Source organism: Theropithecus gelada, chromosome 7b (assembly GCF_003255815.1).
Source record: "Theropithecus gelada isolate Dixy chromosome 7b, Tgel_1.0, whole genome shotgun sequence".
Taxonomy (NCBI): domain Eukaryota; kingdom Metazoa; phylum Chordata; class Mammalia; order Primates; family Cercopithecidae; genus Theropithecus; species Theropithecus gelada.
In genome coordinates this window covers 74595151-74617377 of record NC_037675.1, presented here as the reverse complement: position 1 = coordinate 74617377, position 22227 = coordinate 74595151, and the positions used below count along the sequence as shown (strand labels likewise).

The 22227-nt window shown below is 56.4% G+C and overlaps 1 protein-coding gene across 3 annotated transcripts in view; it reads right to left on the bottom strand.

Annotated features, from left to right (window-relative positions):
* PAPLN (papilin, proteoglycan like sulfated glycoprotein) overlaps positions 1 to 19605 on the bottom strand; it is a 37748-nt gene extending 18143 nt beyond the window's left edge. For 2 of the 3 annotated variants that reach the window (XM_025391794.1, XM_025391795.1), the window contains exons 1-13: positions 17146 to 17356; positions 12438 to 12553; positions 11506 to 11566; positions 11015 to 11117; positions 7387 to 7517; positions 6499 to 6622; positions 5958 to 6038; positions 5689 to 5861; positions 5384 to 5507; positions 4766 to 4892; positions 3580 to 3787; positions 2846 to 3028; positions 2526 to 2667 (exon numbers count right to left, since the gene is read on the bottom strand). In XM_025391794.1, coding sequence (XP_025247579.1) covers positions 2526 to 2667; positions 2846 to 3028; positions 3580 to 3787; positions 4766 to 4892; positions 5384 to 5507; positions 5689 to 5861; positions 5958 to 6038; positions 6499 to 6622; positions 7387 to 7517; positions 11015 to 11117; positions 11506 to 11566; positions 12438 to 12553; positions 17146 to 17199 — 1627 coding nt within the window. In that variant the 5' untranslated portion in view covers positions 17200 to 17356. Of the gene's footprint in view, positions 1 to 2525; positions 2668 to 2845; positions 3029 to 3579; positions 3788 to 4765; positions 4893 to 5383; positions 5508 to 5688; positions 5862 to 5957; positions 6039 to 6498; positions 6623 to 7386; positions 7518 to 11014; positions 11118 to 11505; positions 11567 to 12437; positions 12554 to 17145; positions 17357 to 19515 lie in introns of those variants that run through there. The other variant, XM_025391796.1, reaches the window with a different exon arrangement.
* Positions 19606 to 22227: the final 2622 nt, after the last annotated feature.

Sequence of the window (22227 nt, the reverse complement as noted above, 5' to 3'; positions counted from 1 at the left end):
TTCAAAAAGATTTTTCATGACAAAATACTGTCGGAAAATGCAAATGGATAAATAGATAAAATTAGGACAATACGAATTTTTTTAAATGCTACATAAGAGAAAACCTGTAGGACCATCCCCCAAAATCATGCTCATCGTGAAAGCTGCTATGAGTGCTTGGGAGGCAGGGTGCCCTTCCCTTCTATTTGTGTGCTTCAAATTTTCCAAAATAAGCAGATTACTATGTAATGGAAGAAAGGTATAAAGAATAAAATAAGTGGGTCAGGCACAGTGGCTCACACCTGTAATCTCAGCACTTTGAGAGGCTAAGGTGAGAGGATTGCCTGAGCCCAGGAGATCAAGACCGGCCTGGACAACATAACAAGAGCCCATCTCGACAAAAAATCAAAAAATTAGCTGGGCGTGGTGGCCTGCACCTGTGGTCTCAGCTTCACAGGAGGCTGATGTGGGAGGATCCCTTGAGCCCAGAAGGTGGAGGCTGCAGTGAGCTATAGTTGTACCATGCGCTGCAGCCTGGGCAACAGAGACCCTGTCTCAAAATAATAATAAAGTAAGTGAATATTCCATTCCCACATGGACTACATCTTGCCAAAATCCCTAGAAATATTTATCTATCTATCTATCTTTTTATTTCTGAGATAGAATCTCGCTCTGTCTCCCAGGCTGGAGTACAGGGGCACGACCTCTGCTCACTGCAACTTCCACCTCCCAGGTTCAAGTGATTCTTGAGCCTCAGCCTCCTGAGTAGCTGGGACTACAGGTGCCCGCCACCACGCCTGGCTAATTTTTGTATTTTTAGTAGAGATGGGGTTTCGCCACGTTGATCAGGTTGGTCCTGAACTCCTGGGATCAAGTGATCCACCTGCCTTGGCCTCCCAAAGTGCTGGGATTACAGGCGTGAGCAGTTGCACCCAGCCCCCAGGAATATTTAAAACAATGATAATTTGGGGTTGGAAGACTCCAATAGATATGTGGTGAAATCTATTTTTTTTTTTTTTTTTTTTTTTTGGGATGGAGTCTCACTCTTGTTGCCCAGGCTGGAGTGCAATTGTGTGATCTCAGCTCACTGCAACCTCCGCTTCCCAAGTCCAAGCAATTCTCCTGCCTCAGCTTCCTGAGTAGCTGGAATTACAGGCACCCACCACCACACCCAGCTAAATTTTTGTATTTTTAGTAGAGATGATGCTTCACAATGTTGGCGAGGCGGGTCTGGAACTCCTGGTTTCAAGTGATCCTCCCACCTCAGCCTCCCAGAGTGCTGGGATTACAGGCTGGGATTAAACTTCCCTGCCCTTTTCCTTCCTTTCTATGTGAGTCCTGCTAGTCGCTGCAACAGGCTTAAGATCACCTCTTTTAGAAGCCAGCAAGGCCCTGGGGAACAGACTGGCTCCATGGAGCTCTGAACCCCTGGGAGTGCAAGGCTCTCCTGCTGGTGAGCCCCAAGGACCAGGCCCCAGCTGAGGCACCAGGGGCCCTCAGCACGGTCAGTGAGCCCGAGCTCCCCCGCAAGGCCTCACCACCACTCCTTCCCACCCTCTGCTTAGCTAGCAAGCACCCCGTGTGGTCAGGCATTGTGCCGCATGAGCCACCACGGTCTGGAAAGTCCCTCTTTTCAACCACTTTACAGACGGGCAAACTGAGAATCAGAGAGGTGGGGCACTGGCCCGAGGCCACATAACTGGTCAGCAATGGAGTGGATCGAAACTCAAGCCTGCTGGTGATGCTGAGGCCACTGGTTCTTAGCCACACCTGTCACATGTCTCATAGAAATTCTGCCTTCCTTCACCTCAAGGTCCCTACGGCTCAGAGAGTTCCCATCACGAGTGAGTCAAGGCCAAACATGCCTCTCTGCAGTATTGGGAGGCCACCTCTCCACCCCCATCCCAGCTCAGCCACCACCCACATCCTTCCTCCATGTGGCATCCTCAAGCCAAGCAAACACCGGCCTCAGTGCCCTTTCTCCAGCAGGCCCTCCTGCCTGTGAGGCTCCCTTCACAGTGGGACGGGGATGAAGGGAAGAAGACAGAGGCAGAAGTGGCATGTGGAGACACTCCTTCCTGGACTGCTTCCCTCCCTCAGCACACAGTCAGTCACTCAGTCAATTCAACAAACATTCACTGAGTACCTAACTGTGTCAGGTAAGTTCTATGGGGGTATAGAGAGGCATATGGAAGCTGGGGACCCAGTCCTCAAGAAGTTTATAGTGGGTAGGTCTGACAAGCCGTATACAACCACAGCAGCACAAGGAAACGAATCTAAGAGTCCCACAGAAATGACAGCATGCTATGGGGGCCGGAGGGGCAGGGGGCACGCCACTGCTGAGTGGAGGAACGCAGGGCTGCCTCGTGGGCTGCACACCAGGCGGGCCTTACAGATGGCAAAGGGTTCAGCGGGGGAGACGTGGGAGAAGTGGGGTCCAGAGGGATGACAGTGCAGGCAGAGGCCCCGAGGCAGCACATGCTTGTGGGTTCATAGCCAGTGGGAGAGAGGTCGGGCCAGGCTCCTCCCTGCCCTCCTGTCCTTACCCTGGGGGAGATGACAGGGCTGCGTGTTACAAGGCTCCACATCCACAGGCTTGGAGTGCTGCAGGCTCCCGCAGTGGCTGGGTGGCCCAGTGGCACAGATGACCTGTCGCCTCCGAGTGCCCGAGCTGCAGCTCTTGGAGCACTGAGGCCCAGGGGTGGGAGAGAGAGACCCTGAGGGTGAGGCTAGGGGTGGGGACCCACATGGAGAGAGGCAGGGGAACGTGCGCAGTGGCCCGTGTTAGGTCCAAGGACAGCGCTCGTGTGCAGCCACCTGCTGGAGGCCAGGCTCAGGCAGCAGGTGTGGGGTGTAGAGCGCTCACCAGACCCCAGGCGCCGACATGCCAGGCCTGGTCCCTGAGGAGGGGGCAGTCCTCATGCACACAGGGCTCGCTGAGAGGTGGCCGGTCTTCCAGGGAGCACGCTGCAGTATGGAGCAAAGAACCCCCGTCACCCCGGCAAGTCACACTCCGCCTCCGGACGCCAACGCCACAGCTGACAGAGCACTGCAAGGACAAGGCTGTCAGCAGGAGCTCGGCCCTGCCCCGAGGAGCCACGCCAGGTCGGACGGCTAGCAGCCCACCAGCCTGGCATGGAGGCAGATAGCACCCACTACCCATGTCCTTCCCAGGCCCAGAGAGGCTGAGTCACTCCCCTGAGGTCACACAGCCTGAACCATGGCTACTGACAACAGACTGAGGTTGTCACCCATTTGTATTTTCCACTCGTTTGCAACTTAAATATATGTAGGTGCCAGAAGCAATGACTGGCAGCCTAGACACTGCCAACCCCTCCCTTGCCCCCAAACAACACACCCAGCTTCTTCCTGCCCAGGCCTTTCTCACCCTGCCCCGGGATCCTGGAGAAAAAGGAAGAGCCCTGGACCAGTCATCCAGGTACTTGCTTCTGGTCCCAGCCTTGGCCACAGCTTCCAAGATGACCTGACAGGTCACTTTACCTCCCAGGACCTCAGTTTCCACAGCAGAGGACAAGACTCCAGCCCTTCCCTGCTGCTGCCCAGGCCCAGCACCAGCCCCATCCAGGCCAGGGGCCTCACCTCTCCCCAGGGCTCCAGGCTCCAGGCTGCGCAGCGCTGCAGGTTGCAGGCCTGAATGGCAGGGGGCTTCCCAGGCAGCCCGGAACACTCAGCCTCCTCCACAGCCTCCTGGACGCCGGTCCCGTCAGACGAGATGCAGTACACAGAGCGGGACTGGGAGCCTCCTCCGCAGGAGGCCGAGCAGGGTGCCCATGGCCCTGCCTTCCAGCTGGCAGGAGGGGGAATCAGGTAAGGCTGGCCCGGGAGCATGGGCAGAAACCCAGCCCTGAGAGGCACAAGCCCTCACTCACACAGGTGGCCTGAGGATGCCCACCCCTGCCCATCCTCTGAACCTCTGGCCTGAACAAAGGCCACGACCCAGGCACTCCTGAGCATCCCCACCACCGGGCCAGGCTCTCTGAGTACTCCCCACAACTCAGAGCCCCGCACCTCCCCCTTGGCTTTCCGGTCCTCAACGCCATCCCCCTTTCTCCTTCCCACCAGGTCCCTGTCTCCCAGTCAGACTCCATTCCTCTCAGTCTGACCTTAGTCAGCGGCAGCTCCTGGAGAGGGTGCGCTCACCCACGCGTGGAGCAGCTCTGCCGGGCCCCAGGTGCAAGGACCCAGAGGAGAGAGCAGCCCTGTGGCCCCATGCAAAGCCAAGCCTGCCACCATCCCAGGAGGCCCGCTGCCACCAAGGCCAAGCGGTGACGGGTTGGCACCAACCCTGCGGGGAGCCTGTGACCTGCAGGTTACCTGTTCCCACATACTCGCTGGGCCCCAGCAAGGCGCCACGCTCCAGGCCGGTGCAGGTAAGAAGTCCTTTGTGCACGAACAAAGGCATGGCCAATGCCAGCAGGCCCTGTGGCCCGACCCCTGGCCCACCCCTCGGCATCTGCCAAGCCAAACCCTCTGCTGGCTCAGACAGACAGAGACCTCTAGAACCTTCTCCAACCCTCCTGCCACCAAGCCTGGGTGTTCTGAGTACTTCGTGGTCACAAGAGGGCAGAGAGACCAGACCTGGGCTCAGGCCCATTCTCTGCCTCCCCCAGGGATAGCTGCCACCTCTCCCACACCCCAGTAACAGTGTGGGGGGCCCTGGACCCCCGCCTTTTTGTTCTACACCTAAAGCAGCTTGGAGGCCCTGTTCCCTTCCCACCCAAGTTCTTGGGCCCCATCATAGGTAGAGGGGCTGGCAAGGCCTCACCGCTTGGTCTCTGGGCAAGGGTGAAGGTTGCAGGAGCGCCGGTCGGCCGGCCGTGGCTGGCGCTGGCACATGTGGTCGGGGTAGGCCTCATGGTCGATGGTGCAGAACACCAGGCGGGACTGGTGACCTGAGCAGAGGCCCGGCCACGGCGGGTAAACACCAGTCAACATTCACTAAGCGTGTTCCCCGGGCCAGGCGCCATCCCGCACTCACCCCGTAGGTCATCCCCATTCAGCCTTAGATGACTCCCCAAGGCAAGTGCCACCATCATCCCCAACTGGCAGATGAGGAAACTGAGGCTCAGAGAGTTTTTGCTGTGAGAGAGCCCTGCTCTGGCACCTGATCACTGACCCCAGGCCCAGTCTCTGTTCCTAAGGGAGTCTGTCTCCTATGAGATGCCGCTGCCTCTGGGAAGCCCCCTCTGGTTCTATTCACTTAGGCTGGGGTCCTTCATGGAGTCCCCCAGATCCCTGGGTTTTCCTCAAAGCCACCCCCATAACACAGAGATTTCTCGCCTGCTCATCCATCTCCCCAGGAGGGACTGCGACTTGCTCACCCATGGCCATGGGACCCGGCACACAGGGCCCACACCCTCCCCTGGTCCATCCACGCCCGCACCTCCGCCACACTCCACGCTGCAGTCACTCCATGAGCCGTGGCTCCAGCTGAAGCCAGGACCGGGGTGGCGCAGGGGCAGGTGGTACTCGTAGTGCACGCCGGGGTTGGGCTCCTGGCTGATGAGCTGCCATGGGAGAGTCTTTGTTGGGGTTTGCTGCTGGGGGGCACTCCCACACCCTCCACAACCCCACAGCCCCCTGCCAGGCTCAGGCCCAGAGCCACTCAACCCCCCATGTACAGAGCTTGGCAGCCTCTTGGGGACCACGAGCCACCCACTCACCCTCTCTCCCCACACCCCCACTTACCTCAATGACCAGGGGCTCCGAGGTGGGGCCCCGGGCATGGAGCCGCTCGGGGGCCAGGTCCCCCTCAGCACCCCGCTCGTAATGCAGGATGGTGCTGGCTGCCGGCAGGGCCCGGGCCGCCTCGATGGTCCAGTGCCCATTGAGGTAGTATTCCCCGCGAACATTCTTCACGGCTGCGCAGAGGAGACCGCCTCAGTCAGCGGCAGGAGGCACGGCCACACCTCCCCCTGCAGCCCCAGACCTGCCAGGACCTAACCCCAGGCTCTCACCCAGAAAGTTCCTGCTGGCAGCAGCCTCCTCGATGAGGATGCTGGTGGCACCCGCGGGAACTATGAGGATCTGGTTGTAGCCTGGTGGGGGCAGAGACACAGGTGCTGAGGGTGCTGGGCTATCCCTCCCCCGGCACCACTGAAACAGCAGGAAGGAGTGGCCGCCAAGGACTCCAAGTGCCACGCAGCACAGAATGGGGGCAGGGAGGGTACGCAAGAGCCAGACCGGGCCGAGCTGCTGGGAACGGCAACCCTGGCAGAAGAGGCTGCAGTACAAAAGCCAGGGTGGCGGGAAGGCTCAGGGCACCCAGAGCACACCGGGAGCGGGAAGAGATGGGGAGAGCATCCAAGCAGTGGCAGGAGGTGGGACTGCACAAGTGGGCAAGGGTCCTAACCAAAGGCCACATGGGGCCTTTCAGACGTGACCTGATATGGTCAGAGCCTTCGGGTGCCATGAGGGCCACTTGGCCTGGAGCCTAGGCCAGAGCAGGGACAGGCAAGGAAGGGGCAGACAATAGCCCCTTATCGGAACCACCCCCACCTCGGCTGAGGTCATTAGCGTCAAAGGTGCCTGTGACGGGATAGCAGGTCGTGCCGTCACCCCCACACTGCAGACACTTGTCCTCCTGCTTGGATGAGTCCAGCTCGTGATCACAGCCGACAACCTGTGGGCAGAGACGCGGGAGGCATGGGAGAGGGCATCATGGCCACATCAGGCCTTGGGCCCCGTCACACCCTAACCCCAGCACCCGCGCAGCCCAGGCAGAATAGGGTGGTCAGGAATGATTCAGTCACAAGCCAGGGGACTGGCCTGTGACTGACAATCCATTTATCTGCTCAGCTCCCATCTCCCCTTCTGGTAATAACGCCCTGTTTTCCTTGAAGGGCCACCTCTCTCCCGCAGAGTTTGAATGGAGCTCCCCAAATGTGGGTCTGGGGAGGCTGGAGTGGTTCAGGGTAAGTCCCAACCCCTGGTGGCTGAAACTCCTGGGAATGAGGCCCCCTTTCTCTGGGAGGGGCCAGGCTGCCACAGCAGAAGTCCGGAGCAGCTGGCGGCCACCTCCACACCTCCTGGGAAGAACAGGCCCGATCCTGCTGCTGGACCCACGGAGAGGAAAGCCAAGTGGCACCTCATTCATGCACCTGCGGCTGTCCCTGTTGTTTTTCTGAACTCGGTTTTAGCCGGATTTCTGCCACCCAGAGGGTTTCTCTTATTGTAGGGCTAGCATTCTCCAAGAATGAAGGTGAGGGGCCATAGGGCATCTGTGATGCCTGCAAGGTACCCTAGGAGCTGGGCTTGGTGTTCTGGTAACTTGAGAAGACACCAAGCTCATGGTAGCTACCTGGGCCTGTGGGTGATGGACAGGGAAACACCCGCACTGAGCCCCCAGGCAGCCCGGAGGCAGGGAGGGGCTGGGGGACCACTCACCCGGCAGCTGCCATCCACACAGACATCCCTCTTGCCAGGCTCGCAGGGCGTCCCGTCGACCACAGCCTCCCTGTGCTTGTAGTAGAAGTTCTCCCCCTTGGGAATGCAGTTCAATTCACACTTGTTTGGGGCTGGGGTGGGCAGGAAGGCAAGACTGAGATCCTGAGGTTGGATGACGCCCCTCCCCAGGGCCCAAGGCCTACCCTAGCAACAGGAAAGCATGGGTCAGAAAGCCCTGCAGCAGCCCCCACCCAAGGAGAAGGGGCCGTCTCCCTGAATCTGTCGCACCTCTAAGGATCAAGTCGAAGAAAAGTCCCAGGATAAAGAAAAAGCAAAGTACTTAAAGAAGTCTATCTCAGCATTGTTTACCACAGCTGACCGGGATAAGGAAAAAGCAAAGCACTTAAAGAAGTCCATCTCGGCATTATTTACCACAGCTGACCAGGATAAGGAAAAAGCAAAGTACTTAAAGAAGTCTACCTCAGCATTATTTACCACAGCTGAGGTGGTTACAACAGGCTATTTGTTTTGTTTTGTTTTGTTTTTTTGAGATGGAGTCTCACTCTTATTGCCCAGGCTGGAGTGCAGTGGCACGATCTCGGCTCACTGTAACCTCCGCCTTCCTAGTTCAAGCGATTCTCCTGCCTCATCCCCCCCAGTAGCTGGGACTACAGGCACGCGCCACCACACCCGGCTAAGTTTCATACTTTTAGTAGAGATGGGGTGTCACCATGTTGGGCAGGCTGGTTTTGAACTCCTGACCTCGGGTGATCTGCCTGCCCCAGCCTCCCACAGTGCTGGGATTACAGGTGTGAGCCACTGTGCCCGGCCATAACAAGCTACTCTTTAAACAAATTATCAATGGAATATTACACCTGCTGACTATGAAGTTGCAAATGATGATTGTGAAAACTATATGGTGTGGGAAGATGCTTAAAACACAGAATGCAAAACGGTGATTAATATGCAATAATTACAAATATGTAAGTGTATATGGAGAGAATGATGTGAAAGGGGCTAAGATGAAATGCTAACAGTGATCTTGTGAAAGGGGCAGGATGAGGGTAACTTTTTCCTGGTTTTAATGTTTTTCAGATGGGATCTCTGTCTCCCAGGCTGGAATGCAGAGGCACGATCAAAGCTCACAGCAGCCTCCACCTCCCAGACTCAAGTGGTCCTCCAGCCTCAGTCTCTCGAATAGTTGGGACTATAGGCACATGCCACCATACCCAGCTATTTTTTTAAATTTTTTTTTTGTGGAGACAGGGTCTTACTACGGTGCCCAGGCTAGTTTAAAACTCCTGGGCTCAAATGATACTCCTGGGCTCAAATGATCCTCCTGCCTCAGCCTTCCAAAGAACCAGGATTACAGGCAGGAGCCACTGAAACTGGCCTGGTTTTAATTTTTTTCTTTTGGAGACAAGATCTCACTCTGTCATCCCGGCTGGAGTGCAGTGGTGTGATCTTGGCTCACTGCAGCCTCAACTTCCTGGCCTCAAGTGATCCTCCCACCTCAGCTTCTTGAACAGCTGGGACTACACGTGTGTGCCACCATGCCTAGCTAATCTTTGTATGCCTGGCTAATCTTTGTATTTTTGGTAGAGATGGGGTTTCACCACATTGCCCAGGCTTGTCTCAAATTCCTGGACTCAAGTGATCGTCCTGCCTCAGCTTCCCAAAGTGCTGGGATTATGGGCACGAGCCACTGCATCCAACCTTAATTTTTATATTTATCTAAATATATACACATTTTAAAACAACCCAAAAGTACAAACAGGATTATAATCATCTCCACACCATAGAAGGTATCCCTCTACTATCTTTTTACACTTTCCTCTGTGTTCCAATTTTTCTATCATGTGAATATACTCAAATTATTCTTGACATGTGTCCACTTCAGGATCCAGAGGGAATACTGAAAGCTAGAGTCCCACTGGGCCACGCCCGCAGCCACGATCCCCACCACACACACACACACACACACACACACAGAGGATATGAGACTCCCACTGGGCCACGCCCACAGCCACGATCCCCACCACACACATACACACACACACACACACACAGAGGATATGAGACTCCCACTGGGCCACACCCACAGCCACGATCCCCACCACACACACACACACACAGAATGAGACTCCCACTGGGCCATGCCCGCAGCCACGATCCCCACCACACACACACACACACACACAGAATATGAGACTCCCACTGGGCCACGCCCACAGCCACGATCCCCACCACACACACACACACACACACACACACACACATACACACAGGATATGAGACTCCCACTGGGCCACAGCCACGATCCCCACAACACACACACACCCACCCACACATGCACAGGATACGAGTGCTCATTGATCTGGAATTCAGAGTGCCACGGGGTCTCCAGAGGTCATGCGCAGCAAGCAGGGAAAACGAACACTCAGAAGACTTGTCTTGGGGAATCTTCTGATTCATCTAAAATGCTTAATGACATACCTGTTGGTGCTTACGTGGGTGTTTTTTTCCTGAACTGTATTTATCTAAAAAGTAATGACTTATACCCTCCTCAGAGGTACTCAGACCATCTCTTCTGGCCCCCGGATCCTTGGTAAATGAAGTCTTGGTGTACCAAGTCCCTTCCAGCCCCTCCTGCAGGATGACCGGGGGGCACCACTCCTACTGCTCCTGGGGCTGCCCACATCCGTCTCTGTGTGACAGGAGGAACGCTTCCCATAGCAGACTGAGCAAAAACAGGGCTCAAAGTGGTATAGACACACTATAGCTCCGTTTGAAAATATACACACATAAGGGGAGAAAGGATGGAAAGACCTCAAAATAGCTGCCATTGTGTTGCCATGGGCATGCGCTGGGGGCAGCGGGGGTGACTGGTGATTGATTCATTATGGGTTGATCGATGGGGTATTTGACAAATGCTGGCTCTGGCAGCACATACACTAAAATTGGAATGATACAGGGATTAGCACAGCCCCTGACCCCTGAGGAGGTATGGTGTGCAAATTCATGAAGCATTCCATATTTTTTTTTTAAATTATCTAGGAGGCTGAGGTGGAAGGATTGACTGAGCTTGGGAGTTCCAGGCTGCCCAGCTGACACTGCACTGCTGCACTCAAGCCTGGGTGAGAGCCTATCTTAAAAAAAAAGAAAAAAAAGAAAAAGAAAAGAAAGAAAGGAAAGGAAGAACAGGAGAGAAAGAGAGAATGAGAGAAAGAAAAAAAGAAAAGAACAAAAAGAAAAAAAATAAAGAAAAAGTAAGACCTCTTGTTCTCTCACGAGGGACCTCTGCAGACCCTCTCCTCCCCAAAGGTGGGTCCTGTGGTCTAGAAGATTCCCTGTACATTGCGAGCCACCGCGCCCAGTCAAAAAAAAATTGGCCGGGTACAGTGGCTCACGCCTGCAATCCCAGCACTCTGGGAGGTCGCTGCGGGCGGATCCCTTGAGCCCAGGAGTTCAAGACCAGCCTGGGCAACACAGCGAGACTGTCTCTAATATACGTGTGTGTGTATATATACATATATATGAAAACGCCTCTATAATACGGCAATAGGAACTGTGGCATCAATGTATGGATACAAGAGGCCCCCGAGAGAGGGGTCCCGGCCGCGCTCACCGCCGTAGTAGGGCAGCCACCGGTACCGCCGCCCCTGGAACTCAGCTCCGTCGAACTCCGCGCACTGCTCGGCCCGGAAGTCCCGGGCGCCATCGGGGCAGCTCTGCGGGGCAGAGGGAAGTCGGGGTCCAGGAGGCGGAGTCCGAGGTCCGCCCACCTCCCTCCCCGCCCTGTCCCCGCCGCCCGCCCCAGCCCAGGGAGCCCAGGAATCTTCCTCGCCTGCCCCGAGCCGCTGGAGGTGGAGTCTGCCCCCCAGACCCCCGGACTCCTGTGCGCGCCCCTCCATGGTGCTCTAGGCTGTGGAGGCCAAGGCCAGTCCCCGGGGGCAGGGTGAGGAACGGGCTCCCACGCAGCCCTGCTGTGGATTGGCAGGAGGACCCCAGGCTGGGCCAACCGAGCAGCCCCCGGCCAGAGGCGGGCATCCCTGTGGGGACGTTGGCCGGGAGGGGTTGGGGTAGCTGGTGCCCTCGCCCGCGCCCCGTGGGCTTTACCTCAGTGCGACAAGAGCGGTGGCTCCGGGCGGGGCCCACGCAGCTGGCGCCTCCATCTCTCCTGCGGGACCAGAGCACCGGGAGGACCTGGACCGAGACCCAACGTCCCCACCCCCGTGCTGGGGCTCCCTGCAGGCCCCAACTTCTGCGGGGCTCTCCAGTGGGAGCAGCAAGGTGAGAGGGTGCCCCCCCGACCCCATGCCATAAATCCCCTGGCGGGGCGTGAGCGACCCGTGTTGGTACTTGGGAGAAGCGGGACTCAGAGCCCTACCCGCCCTGTAATTTGAATTTAAGGCGGGACCACTCCACTGCCTCTTACGGCAGATTCCCAGAGAAGACTCTGCATGAGATGTAATACCCACCCGCCTGGCACAGCCATCCTGCGATCTAAGCAGGACATCAGTATAAGGCTTTTAGGATCATTCCTGGTCTCTCATTCCCCCTCACACAGGGTTCTCAGGAACAACCCCTATACTGGGACAGAGGCACCTCACTACCCCTTCTGTACCCCACCTTCTCCACTGACCCTGCCAGAGTGCAGCACACACAGCAAGCACTTAATAAATCGCTTGAAATGGGGAACATCTATACTTGGCAAAGAAGCCACAGGAATTGGGAATTGCCGGTTGAAGATTGTTTATTGGTTCCACCAAAATTGACTGCACCTGCCATAGGGCAGGCAGGTGCAGCATCAGGAGCTGGAGACCAGGGGCAGCAGGCAGCACGTGTGCTCCAGCTCAGAGTGGAAGGCCCTGGGAAATGGTTTGATTTCCTGTGCTAAACTGATGCTGCTTCCAGAATGAATCTGCTGCTTGGTGGGTTCTGCTGATGTGGCCAGTGCTAGCCTAGGCCGCGACTGCCTAGCCTACCACCCAGAAGCCAGCATCCCCTGCTCCTGCTTTAACAAGCCGGCCCATTTTCGTCTCTCCTACCTCTGGGAGTAGCAGGGGCGCTCCCGGAAACTGACGCCCCCTCCACAGGTCCGGGTGCAGGGGCTCCACTGGCCCCAGGGTCCCCAGGTGTCACTCTGCCGCCTCACCTTGGGAGCCTGCAGAAGACAGGACCATGTATCAGCAGTGCCCACTCAGAGCCTGAGCCCAGAGGCCCCTCCAAAGGATGCTCCGCCTAAAAACACTCCCTCACCCATCAAGGAGCCTGGGATTCTCCCTTCCAGGGCCCGCCTTTAGGACTCAGCAACACTGCCGGGCACCCCAAAACATATTCCTTTTCAGGATTAGCCTGCTTTCCTCATAAGCAGCTGAAAGCCAGGCCTGGAGGGCAGGGGCAGGAGCAGCTGGGAAGGGTTTGGAGTTTCAGGGACCACTGCGGGGAGGAACCCTACAGCCAGGGGCAGTTTGCGGGTCCAGGCATTTGTGGGTTAACTGTGATATAGGGGACGGGGCCCTAAAAGAAAATAAAGGGAAGCAGTATGGGGGGATCCTGCTAATCTGGCAGAGACTCCCAGGGGTACCCCAATATTCATCCCCTCCACCCATTGTGAGAGAACCCTTGAAAACTTGACTCAGCTGGGTACCTGGCTGCCCAAAATTTTTTTAAAAATACACTTTCTAGACTTCCTGCAGCTAACTGTGGCTACATCACTTAGTTCTCATCAGTAAGATGTAAATACAAGTGTTGGGCAGCTGCTGCTAGTAATCTCCTTAAGAGAGAGGCTGCATGAGCCTTTGTCCTTTTCTCCTTCCTCCTGTACTCTTTCAGGCTGTCTGGAAAGCAGATGTGATGGCTGGAGTTGGAACAGCCTTTTAGACTGTGAGGTAACTTGGAAATAGAGGCTTCAAACAGTGAAGCAAAGATAGAAAGACTCTAGAGCCTGGAGGATTTTGTGCAACAGAATAGCCCCAGACTTCTGACCCCTGGGTGTTTATATGAGAGAGGAATCATGTCTGTCTTATTGAAGAACTGCTATTTGAGACTCTACACAGGATTATAATCCTAGCAGATACATTTTCCCACCAGAAAGACTGGACCTCTTATAGCTGGCATCAGGAATCCACATGCCACACACACATTATCTCATTTCATCCTCACAACAACCCAACAGACCCCATTGCATGAATAAGAAAAGTGAGGCAGAGAGAGGAAGCCACAGAGGAAGAAGTGGGCACAGGAGCCAGCCAGTCTCACTACAGGCCTCTGCTCCCCTGCCGGGGCTGTGCCCCCACCCACTTGGGGGAATCAAATGAGACGCTAGATGATTCCCTGCAGGGTTGGACAGGGATTAGATGTAACTTCACAATTTTGCCAGGAGGCATACGGTGTACATGCAAACATTTGCTGGAAGGGGACTTTCTTTTAGGGTATCACCAGAAAAGGCTCTCAAGGAAATCAGAGAAAGAGCTCAGTGGTCACATAGAAAAGCGGCTGGGCGCAGTGGCTCACTCCTATAATCCCAGCACTTTGGTCTCAAAAAAAGAAAAGCAGGCTCTTCCTTTCATGGTGATCCCTAAGCAGCTTCGCTGGATCTCAGGTGAGGAAGGAGGTTTACTCATCTCTGGTGCCAAACATCTAGTTATCCTTGTCGTATAACAAAACCCAGAACCCTGAGGCAGAACCAGTCATGCACAGACCACGCTAAGCTTGCCGAACCACACACACCAGCAAGAAGGACGGGCTGGCCGGATGAAAGGTCTTAGCTTTCACTTTGTAAAATCATCTACTCCTTCAAGTCTAACTTGAACACAAATCTCTAAGCTTTCGAAACCGGTGAGCCAAAACATCGAAGTGTTCTCTCAATGAAAGTTAAACTGAAATTTACTTGGATCAAGTTTCTGTTTCACAAGGAAGATGCTGAGTGTTGAGCGTGAAGGGTGACGTTCCAGAGACAGCCTGCGGCCCCAGCTGGGATTCTGGCACCCGCCCCCCACGCACAGCCTCAGCCCACATTTTAAGTATTCAGGAGACGTCTTTAGGGGTGGCTGCTTTCTTAGCTGCTGGCCTGGGCCTGGTTGTCAATTACCCTCTGACCAAGGCCTGTTTGGATGTCTGTCTTGGCTCCTTGGCACAGCAGCCAGCAAAATCCACCCTTCCCCAGAGCTGGGCTGGACATACTGGTGTGGCCAAGGCAACGAGGGGTACCCCTGCAATGGAGCCACCGCCTGGCCATGAGGATAAGGCGGGGGCAGGACTGGTCTGAACAAGGGCCCCCTAAGAGACATGCTGTTTCCAGAATGCCCTCTTGCCTCCTGTGCCCAGCTCCCGTGAGGCAGGTGTCCACTAGCCAAGAGCCCTAGTCCATCCATCCCATTCTAGAACCGTGCTCTGTCCACGCACTCCACGCTGTCTCTCCAAGGAAGGAAAGCACCTTCAGCCACAGGCAGCATGAGCACACTGTTGCTCTGTAATTACCCAAACCATGAACTGCCCGACGTGGTGTGAAGCCGGAATGAGCTGATCCAGCCAGCCTCACCTGGGGCCTGCCCTCACCTGTCTCATGCTGCTCTAGGCGCCCCGCCCATGCCTCCTTCAACTCCCACCTGGAGCCACTCAGGGGTCCCCTTTCCTGCTGCACTGTTTCCAGGGGAATCAAGTGCCCAATGTGCGTGTGTGTGTGAGAGACAGAATGCATGCACACCCGCATGCAGGTGGGAGCAGAGGCTGAGGCCCGGGAGCACGCAGGCCACCGCCTTTATTCATCTGCTCATTCTGTTCAGGCTGACCGTTGGCAGCATAGGTGATCCAGAGAAGGTGCTCGGACTGGGTGGCTCCTGCCCCAGCCACGGAGGGAGGCAGTGGAGCTGTGAGCGGGGCCACACCCCTGCAGAGTCACAGACGGCAGGGAGAGAAGAATTATCCGCCCAGGCTGCACCCAGCCCCATCTGAGACTCACACTAGGAGGAGGCGGCAGCCGGATGAGGCTACTCAGCACAGCCTTAAGGGAGAAGAGGTTTAAGAGAACCAAGGGCACTTTGGAAACCTTGATTTGTTTCATCTGCATGAAAACCTCTGGGGTGGGCATTATTACCCCCAAATTAGAGCCGTCTAAGGCTTGATTATTTGCCTACGGTCATGCAGCTGTCAAGGTGGCTCTGGGATTTAATCCTGGGGCCTGGACACTGTCCTGGTGCCCCCTCCACCTGGGCTTTGGCCTTCATGCAGCTGGGCCACCAGCACGTGCTGAACGACCTGAGAGTGGCATTTAGGAAGCAAGGTTCATGGGGTGGCAGAGGGGACCGCGGGTAGCTGGCAGGTGGTCGAGAGGACATGAAAAAGGCTAGCTCTGGCCCACCCTGCGCTCCAGCTGTGGCATATGTTGGGTTCACAGGGCTCTTGAAGTGCCCAGTCCCATCTATGGGACCCACTTCTAGTGGGAGAAGTGCCCACTGCCATCTGTCCTGCCTGCCCCACACAGCCCTGCAGAGGAGTCCTTCTTAGCCTCCACCCACAGACGCCAGACGTGGCATTTCCCCCTGAACTCCTCAAGGCAGAAAACAGTTTGGGTCCTTTCTCAGGGATCCTTCCTCTCTCACCTCCTACCTGCCTCACACAGGGGTGGGCAGGGCTGTGGCTCACCCTGGGAGATTTCTCCTGGGGCAGGACAGGGCCCAGCTGACTCTGCGGCTTCTATTCTGCCAGGCACCGAGCCAGGGCAGTACCCAGCTCTGCAGACCCTCTCCTCCCCAAAGATGGGGCCTGTGGTCTAGAAGATTCCTTGTACATCCTCAAGACCCAGGGACCTTCTCCAGAGAGCCCTGGCCTTTGGGCCCCTGTTAATGAAACAGCAACTCTGACCACCAGCCAGCTTCCTGTGTCCACTGTCTTAATTCGCAGTCTAATACGGTAGTCACTAGCCGCATGTGACTGTTTAAATTAATTATGGCCAGGCGCGGTGGCACATGCCTGGAGTCCCAGCTACCTGGGAGGCTGAAGCAGAAGAATTGCTTGAATTCAGGAGGTGGAGGTTACAGTGAGTGGAAATCATGCCGGTACACTCCAGCCTAGGTGACAGAGTGAGACTCTGTCTCAAAAATAAATATTTTAAAAATTTAAAAATAAATTTAATTAAAGTCAAGTAAAATTAAAACTCACTTCACCCACTTTCAAGTGTTCAATGGACCTAGGGGCTACCTGTTGGACAGCAGAGAAACAGGACATTTCCGCCATCTCAGAAGGTTCCATAGGACAGCCCTGCTCTAGGTGCTACCCCAAGGGGAAAGCAAATGACTGGCACCCCAAACCTCTAGGTCCAAACACCCCAGCTTAGGGGAAACTGTGGCTCCAGGCAGAAGACAGGTGTCTGGTGGGATGGGCCACCCAGCCCTGCACCTTGACTGGTTCCAGCATTGCCCCCACCTGTCCTTCCACCTTGGAAAACCACCTGGGGGAGGGGGTTCTGCAGCACTGGCGGGGACTCCATGGAGTGCTCCCACCACCTTCTGAAGGAGGGAAGCCCTGAGAAGGTGCCATTCCTACAAACTGCGCCCTGCAGCCTGACGGGCCGTTCTGAGCACCCTGGCCAGCCGGCTTCAAGGGCCCAGCCCTTTCTGAGGGAGCTCAGCGGCGCGGGCTCGCCTCCTCCCAGCCCATCGTCCCTTTTCTAGGGACGCTGCCTGCGGGCCCGCACGTCTCCGTCCCCGCCTCCCCTGCAGGGTCTTCCCGGGGGCTGGGCAGGGCCGCACTCACCGAGGACCCGGGCGCTGGAGCCAGCAGCAGCGGCAGGAGCAGGAGCAGCCGCATCTCAGCCTGCAGGAGACGCAGCGGGTTAGAGCAGCCCGGGGCTCCAGCAGCTGTCCTGGGCGCGGGCGCGAGTGTGTGGGCTTGTCGCTCCTTGTGGCCCACAAGTGACCAGGAGACCCGCAACGGGACCGCCGGGCGCGCCTCGGTGCACCGCAGAGAACACAGCGTGCGGGCGCCTCGCCGGACAGCTCAACGTGTGAGCGAGAAACGAACGGCCCATCCGCAACTGGCAGAAGTTCAAGAACAACTTGTTTCAGGGTTCCAGAGGGATAAAAAAAGAGAGAGCAATTAAAAATACTTATATGTGGTTGAAAAACAAGGAGTTCAGAATCCGAGTAATTAGACTCACTATTTTAATTCAGCAAGGTTCCTTTTAAAAAAGCTATTACATCAGATGTTTAAAAACTCCTAATATAGGCTAAAAAAAATCAAGTCTCTGAAGACACTTTGAAAACTCAAATGTTCTAAAAATGTTAATTGTATCCCATTTAAAACCCAGGCCAGCATTTCTCTGCACAGGGAAGATCCATAAGCAGCCTCCATAACCAGCGTGTGTATGCAGTGCAGTGTGTGCGCCATGCAGTGTGTGGTGCAGCGTGTGTACAGTGCAGTGTGTGGTGCAGCGTGTGCACAGTGCAGTGTGTGGTGCAGCGTGTGCGCCGTGCAGTGTGTGGTGCAGCGTGTGTACAGTGCAGTGTGTGGTGCAGCGTGTGTATGGTGCAGTGTGTGGTGCAGCGTGTGCACCGTGCAGTGTGTGGTGCAGCATGTGCGTGGTGCAGTGTGTGGTGCAGCATGTGCGCGGTGCAGTGTGTGGTGCAGCGTGTGCGCCGTGCAGTGTGTGGTACAGCGTGTGTGCCCTGAAGGTGCAGTGTAGTGTGCAGTACAGTGTAGTGTGTGCTCAGGGCAGTGTGCAGTGCAGTGTGTGTGGAGTGTCTGTGGTTGGATGTGTGCGTGCATGGAATGTGCATGTGCAGTGTGCAGGGCGGGTCTATGTGCAGTCTGGTGTGTACTATTTGGTGCAGGTGTCCAGTCTGTATGTTCTAATTTTTTAAGGTATAAAATGACTTCTGCTTACAAGGATAAAACACAGCATACAGAAGCCAAGCTCAGCAGAAATGTAACCTGGCACATTGAACAATGTACACACTCGTTAATTTGGCACAGTGAGTCATTGAGTCATTATTCTTGTGGTCAAGTTCGAGATTCCTGGGGTTGGAGGGTGAGGGAGGGGAGTTGCTGCCAGGGCCCTGCCTCTGCTCTGTCGGGGGCAGTTCCCAGAGCAGGAGCCCCCTGCTAGGGCTAGGCTAGGCCTGCTAGGGCGGGCTAGGCTGAGGAAAATACGGGGGAAAGAAGAATTTTACTTGTAATTTCTCAGAACACCACCGCCTCCGCTGCAATTGCACTGAACTCCAAGCCCGTGTCTGCCATTCCAAAGTCTGAAAAGTTCAGTTTTTTCGGTTCATTTAGTGGCAAACAACCCCTTCGACTCCAAGACCAGTCCGGGGTCTGGTCACGGAGCTGCTCCGAGGGCCGTGGAACTTGGACCTCTCCTGCCGCCCAAGGGCAAGGGCCAGGTGGTCCCGGGCACGCAGGGTGGGCGCCCTCAACGTGATGTTCCTGGGGAACGCGTCTGCCTTGGGCTAGGGCCGCAGGCGGCGGCCGGCACACAAGGGCGCAGAGGGCGGGAAGGCGGGTGGCCGCCGACCGAGCCTCCCCCTGCACGGTCCCCAGCCGACTTGGGGACCGCCGCAGTCCGCAGACGCCCGTCCCCGTGGCCCTCGCGCACGGCCCTCCTCTGCATCGGTCCCGCCCTGACCAGGCACCCCGCGTCCCCACCCCAGGAACTTGCCGCGCACCCCCGAGGCGGCGAGGCGCGGTTCCCACGGGAGGCCCGGGATGGCCGCGCAGGTGCCGGCAGCCGCAGGGGCTCCCGGACCCTCCAGGCCCGCGGCCCAGTGGCACCTCCCGGGAGGGGCGCGCAGTCTCCAGGGCCTCGCCTTCACCACGCACCCGGAGCGGCATCCGCATGAAGGAAGGAAGGTCCCATCGGGCGGAGGGTGGGCGCCGGGACCGCCCGGCACCAGCTCCCCGGCTCCCGGCATTTCCTTCCCTCCCGGCCGGAGGCGCGCGGTGCCGCGCGATGACCGTGCGCCCACCTCGGGAGAGCGAGCCGGGGCGGGGTCTCCTCTGCGGACCCCCACTTTCTCCGACATTCCAGTCGCCGTGAGCCAGGCAAGCAAATTCCTACAGAAGCCCCGGGGTGCGCCGCCCCCGCCTCTGGTCGCCCGCGGGCTTCCAGTCCCTCCGCCTCCCTACCTGTCTTCGCGGGCGCCGGGAGGCTGCACCCAGGGCCGCTCCGTCGGTGCCCGCCCAGGCCCAAGCCTGCGAGGTCGGCCGGCCGGCAAGGAACGCCCGCAGGGGTGGGACTTTCTCTCTCCGCAGCTGCCTGGCCTCATCCTCCACCCCGCCCGGTCTCCCTTACCCACCTCCAATCCCCGTGGGAGGACAGAGCCCTTGGGAGAGGCCCTCATGGTGACTGGTGTTGCCCGGGGCCTCCACCCGCTTGGGTCTGTGCCAAGGCTTGGCTAATCCTCCACTCTGGTCACCCTATCTGTCCTGTCTTGGGTCAGCGCCAGTCGCCTCTCCAATCCCATTTCCCCTTGCCTAACCCTTCTAGCTTTGCCCTATCCGCTCCTCTTCATGCCGACCCTACACACAACACACCTCTGTGTCCAGCCACTTTCCTTCTTCTCCACCCCTGGACCCTATTCTTCAGCCACAACTGAGTTTCTCCACACACACTGCTGTTACCCATCTCCCAGCACCTTTTCTCACTCAGCATGCACCCTCCCAATCCCCTCTACCTCTCAAACCCCTACTCAGCCCTCAAAACCTTGGTCAAATGTCCCTTTCCTCTTTCTTTCCCTCCCTCACTTCCTTCCTCTTTTCTTTCTACTTTCCTCCCTCCCTTTCTTTTCTTTTCTTTTTTTTTTTTTTTTTTTTTTTTTTTTGAGACGGAGTCTCGCTCTGTCGCCCAGGCTGGAGTGCAGTGGTGCTATCTGGGCTCACTGCAAGCTCCGCCTCCCGGGTTCAGCCTCAGCCTCCTGAGCAGCTGGGACTACAGTCGCCCGCCACCACGCCTGGCGAATATTTTTGTATTTTGAGTAGAGATAGGGTTTCACTATGTTGGCCAGACTGGTCTCCAACTCCTGACTTCAGGTGATCCGCGCACCTCAGCCTCCCAAAGTGCTGGGATTACAGACGTCAGCCATCGCGCCCAGCCTTCTTCTTTTTTTAAATAGAAACAGGTCTCGCCATTTTGCCCAACCTGGTCTCGAACTCCTGAGCTCAAGCAGTCTTCCCACCATGGCCTCTCAAAGTGCCACTGTGCCCAGCATGTCACCTGCTTTCGAAGCCATCTCCACACCACACCAGGCCGATGGGGTGCATGTCCTGCCCCCTTGGTTTCTGTCCCTGTTGCTGTGGTTTGCTCAGCTGTGAATCCCCGGGGTCAGGGCCTGCCATGCAGCCCGACTGCCTGTGCCAGGGCACTCATTAGCATCAAGGCAGGGGCTCAACATGTGATCAACTTAATTTGTTTTCCTGGTTGTCCTTTTTCACAACCAAGACACTCTTTGCCTGCCATTCCTTTTTTGAAACTGGAATTCACTCATCTTTAGAAACTGGTCCTGGGCAGGAGGGAGGTTGGGGGAAGTTGGGGAGAGGTTGAGGTGGGGTGGCGAAGGCTGATCCCCTTCCCCACGCTCTCCTGCCTTCAGCCCCTTGCTGGCCCTGCCGCTTCTCCCTTGGCCTCATTTGGGCAAAGAGAAGTCACCAGTGGGAAGCTCAGCCCCGCTTCAGCCCCCCGATTCCTGCAGCTCCCTGTTTGGACAAAATGCTTATTAAAACATGGCCAGTTTAGCCGGGCGCGGTGGCTCAAGCCTGTAATCCCAGCACTTTGGGAGGCCGAGACGGGCGGATCACGAGGTCAGGAGATCGAGACCATCCTGGCTAACAGGGTGAAACCCCGTCTCTACTAAAAATACAAGAAAATTAGCCGGGCGAGGTGGTGGGCGCCTGTAGTCCCAGCTACTCGGGAGGCTGAGGCAGGAGAATGGCGTGAACCCGGGGGGGCGGAGCTTGCAGTGAGCCGAGATCGCGCCACTGCACTCCAGCCTGGGGCACAGAGCAAGACTCCGTCTCAAAAAAAAAAATAAATAAATAAATAAAAAAAAAAATAAAACATGGCCAGTTTAAATCAGTTTAAATCAGGCACATTTCTTACCTATCAATGGAGACAGGAGGAGCAGCAGCTGTAGCAGGGCCCCTGGAGGGTTGTGTGAATTCTTAAGCAAAGATAAAGCTTGGCAGAGAAAGGGGAGTGGAATCACGCAGCCTCTCTAAAAAGGAAAAGCACTTCTTCCATTCAACAAGCCCCGCTCCCTGCCCCCACCAGCTGGGACTTTTCTGAGCTTGGTCAAAGGTCCTCTGTCAAGTGGGAGGAAAATGCTTCTCCCGCTGCAGAGTGGGGGAATCTGAGGCCCAAGGAGCTCACTTTCCTGCTGTGTCCCTGCTTTTGCTATGATCCTTTCTTCTCAGACACCCAGGGCTGTGATTACTTACACCTCACCTCAGCTGCAAAGAGGACCCTGAGGTTGGGAGGCAGAACCCACACGCAGTGGTAAGGGGCTGTCTTAGACCCACCAGCCAGGCCCTACCAATTACTGGCTTGGGCGGGAATTTCTCTGTAAGCCTCATTTCTCCTCTGCCTACCTCACAAAGATGTGGTGAACAGAACTGATGCATTACAATAGGGTGGTTTAGAAAGAATAGTCCAGGAAAAAGTGTAAGACCTTCCTTCCCATTGTCAAGTCCCCTCTGCACTGGCCCTGTGCCACTCACTGGCTGCACCTGAGACCCCCTTGCCTTGGGGGTTTGGGGAAGCCTGGGGCGGAGGCAGACCTGCACTGGAAGGCTGCTCTGCTTCTCATTGTATGTGCACTTGGGCAGGTCAGGTCACCTCCTTAA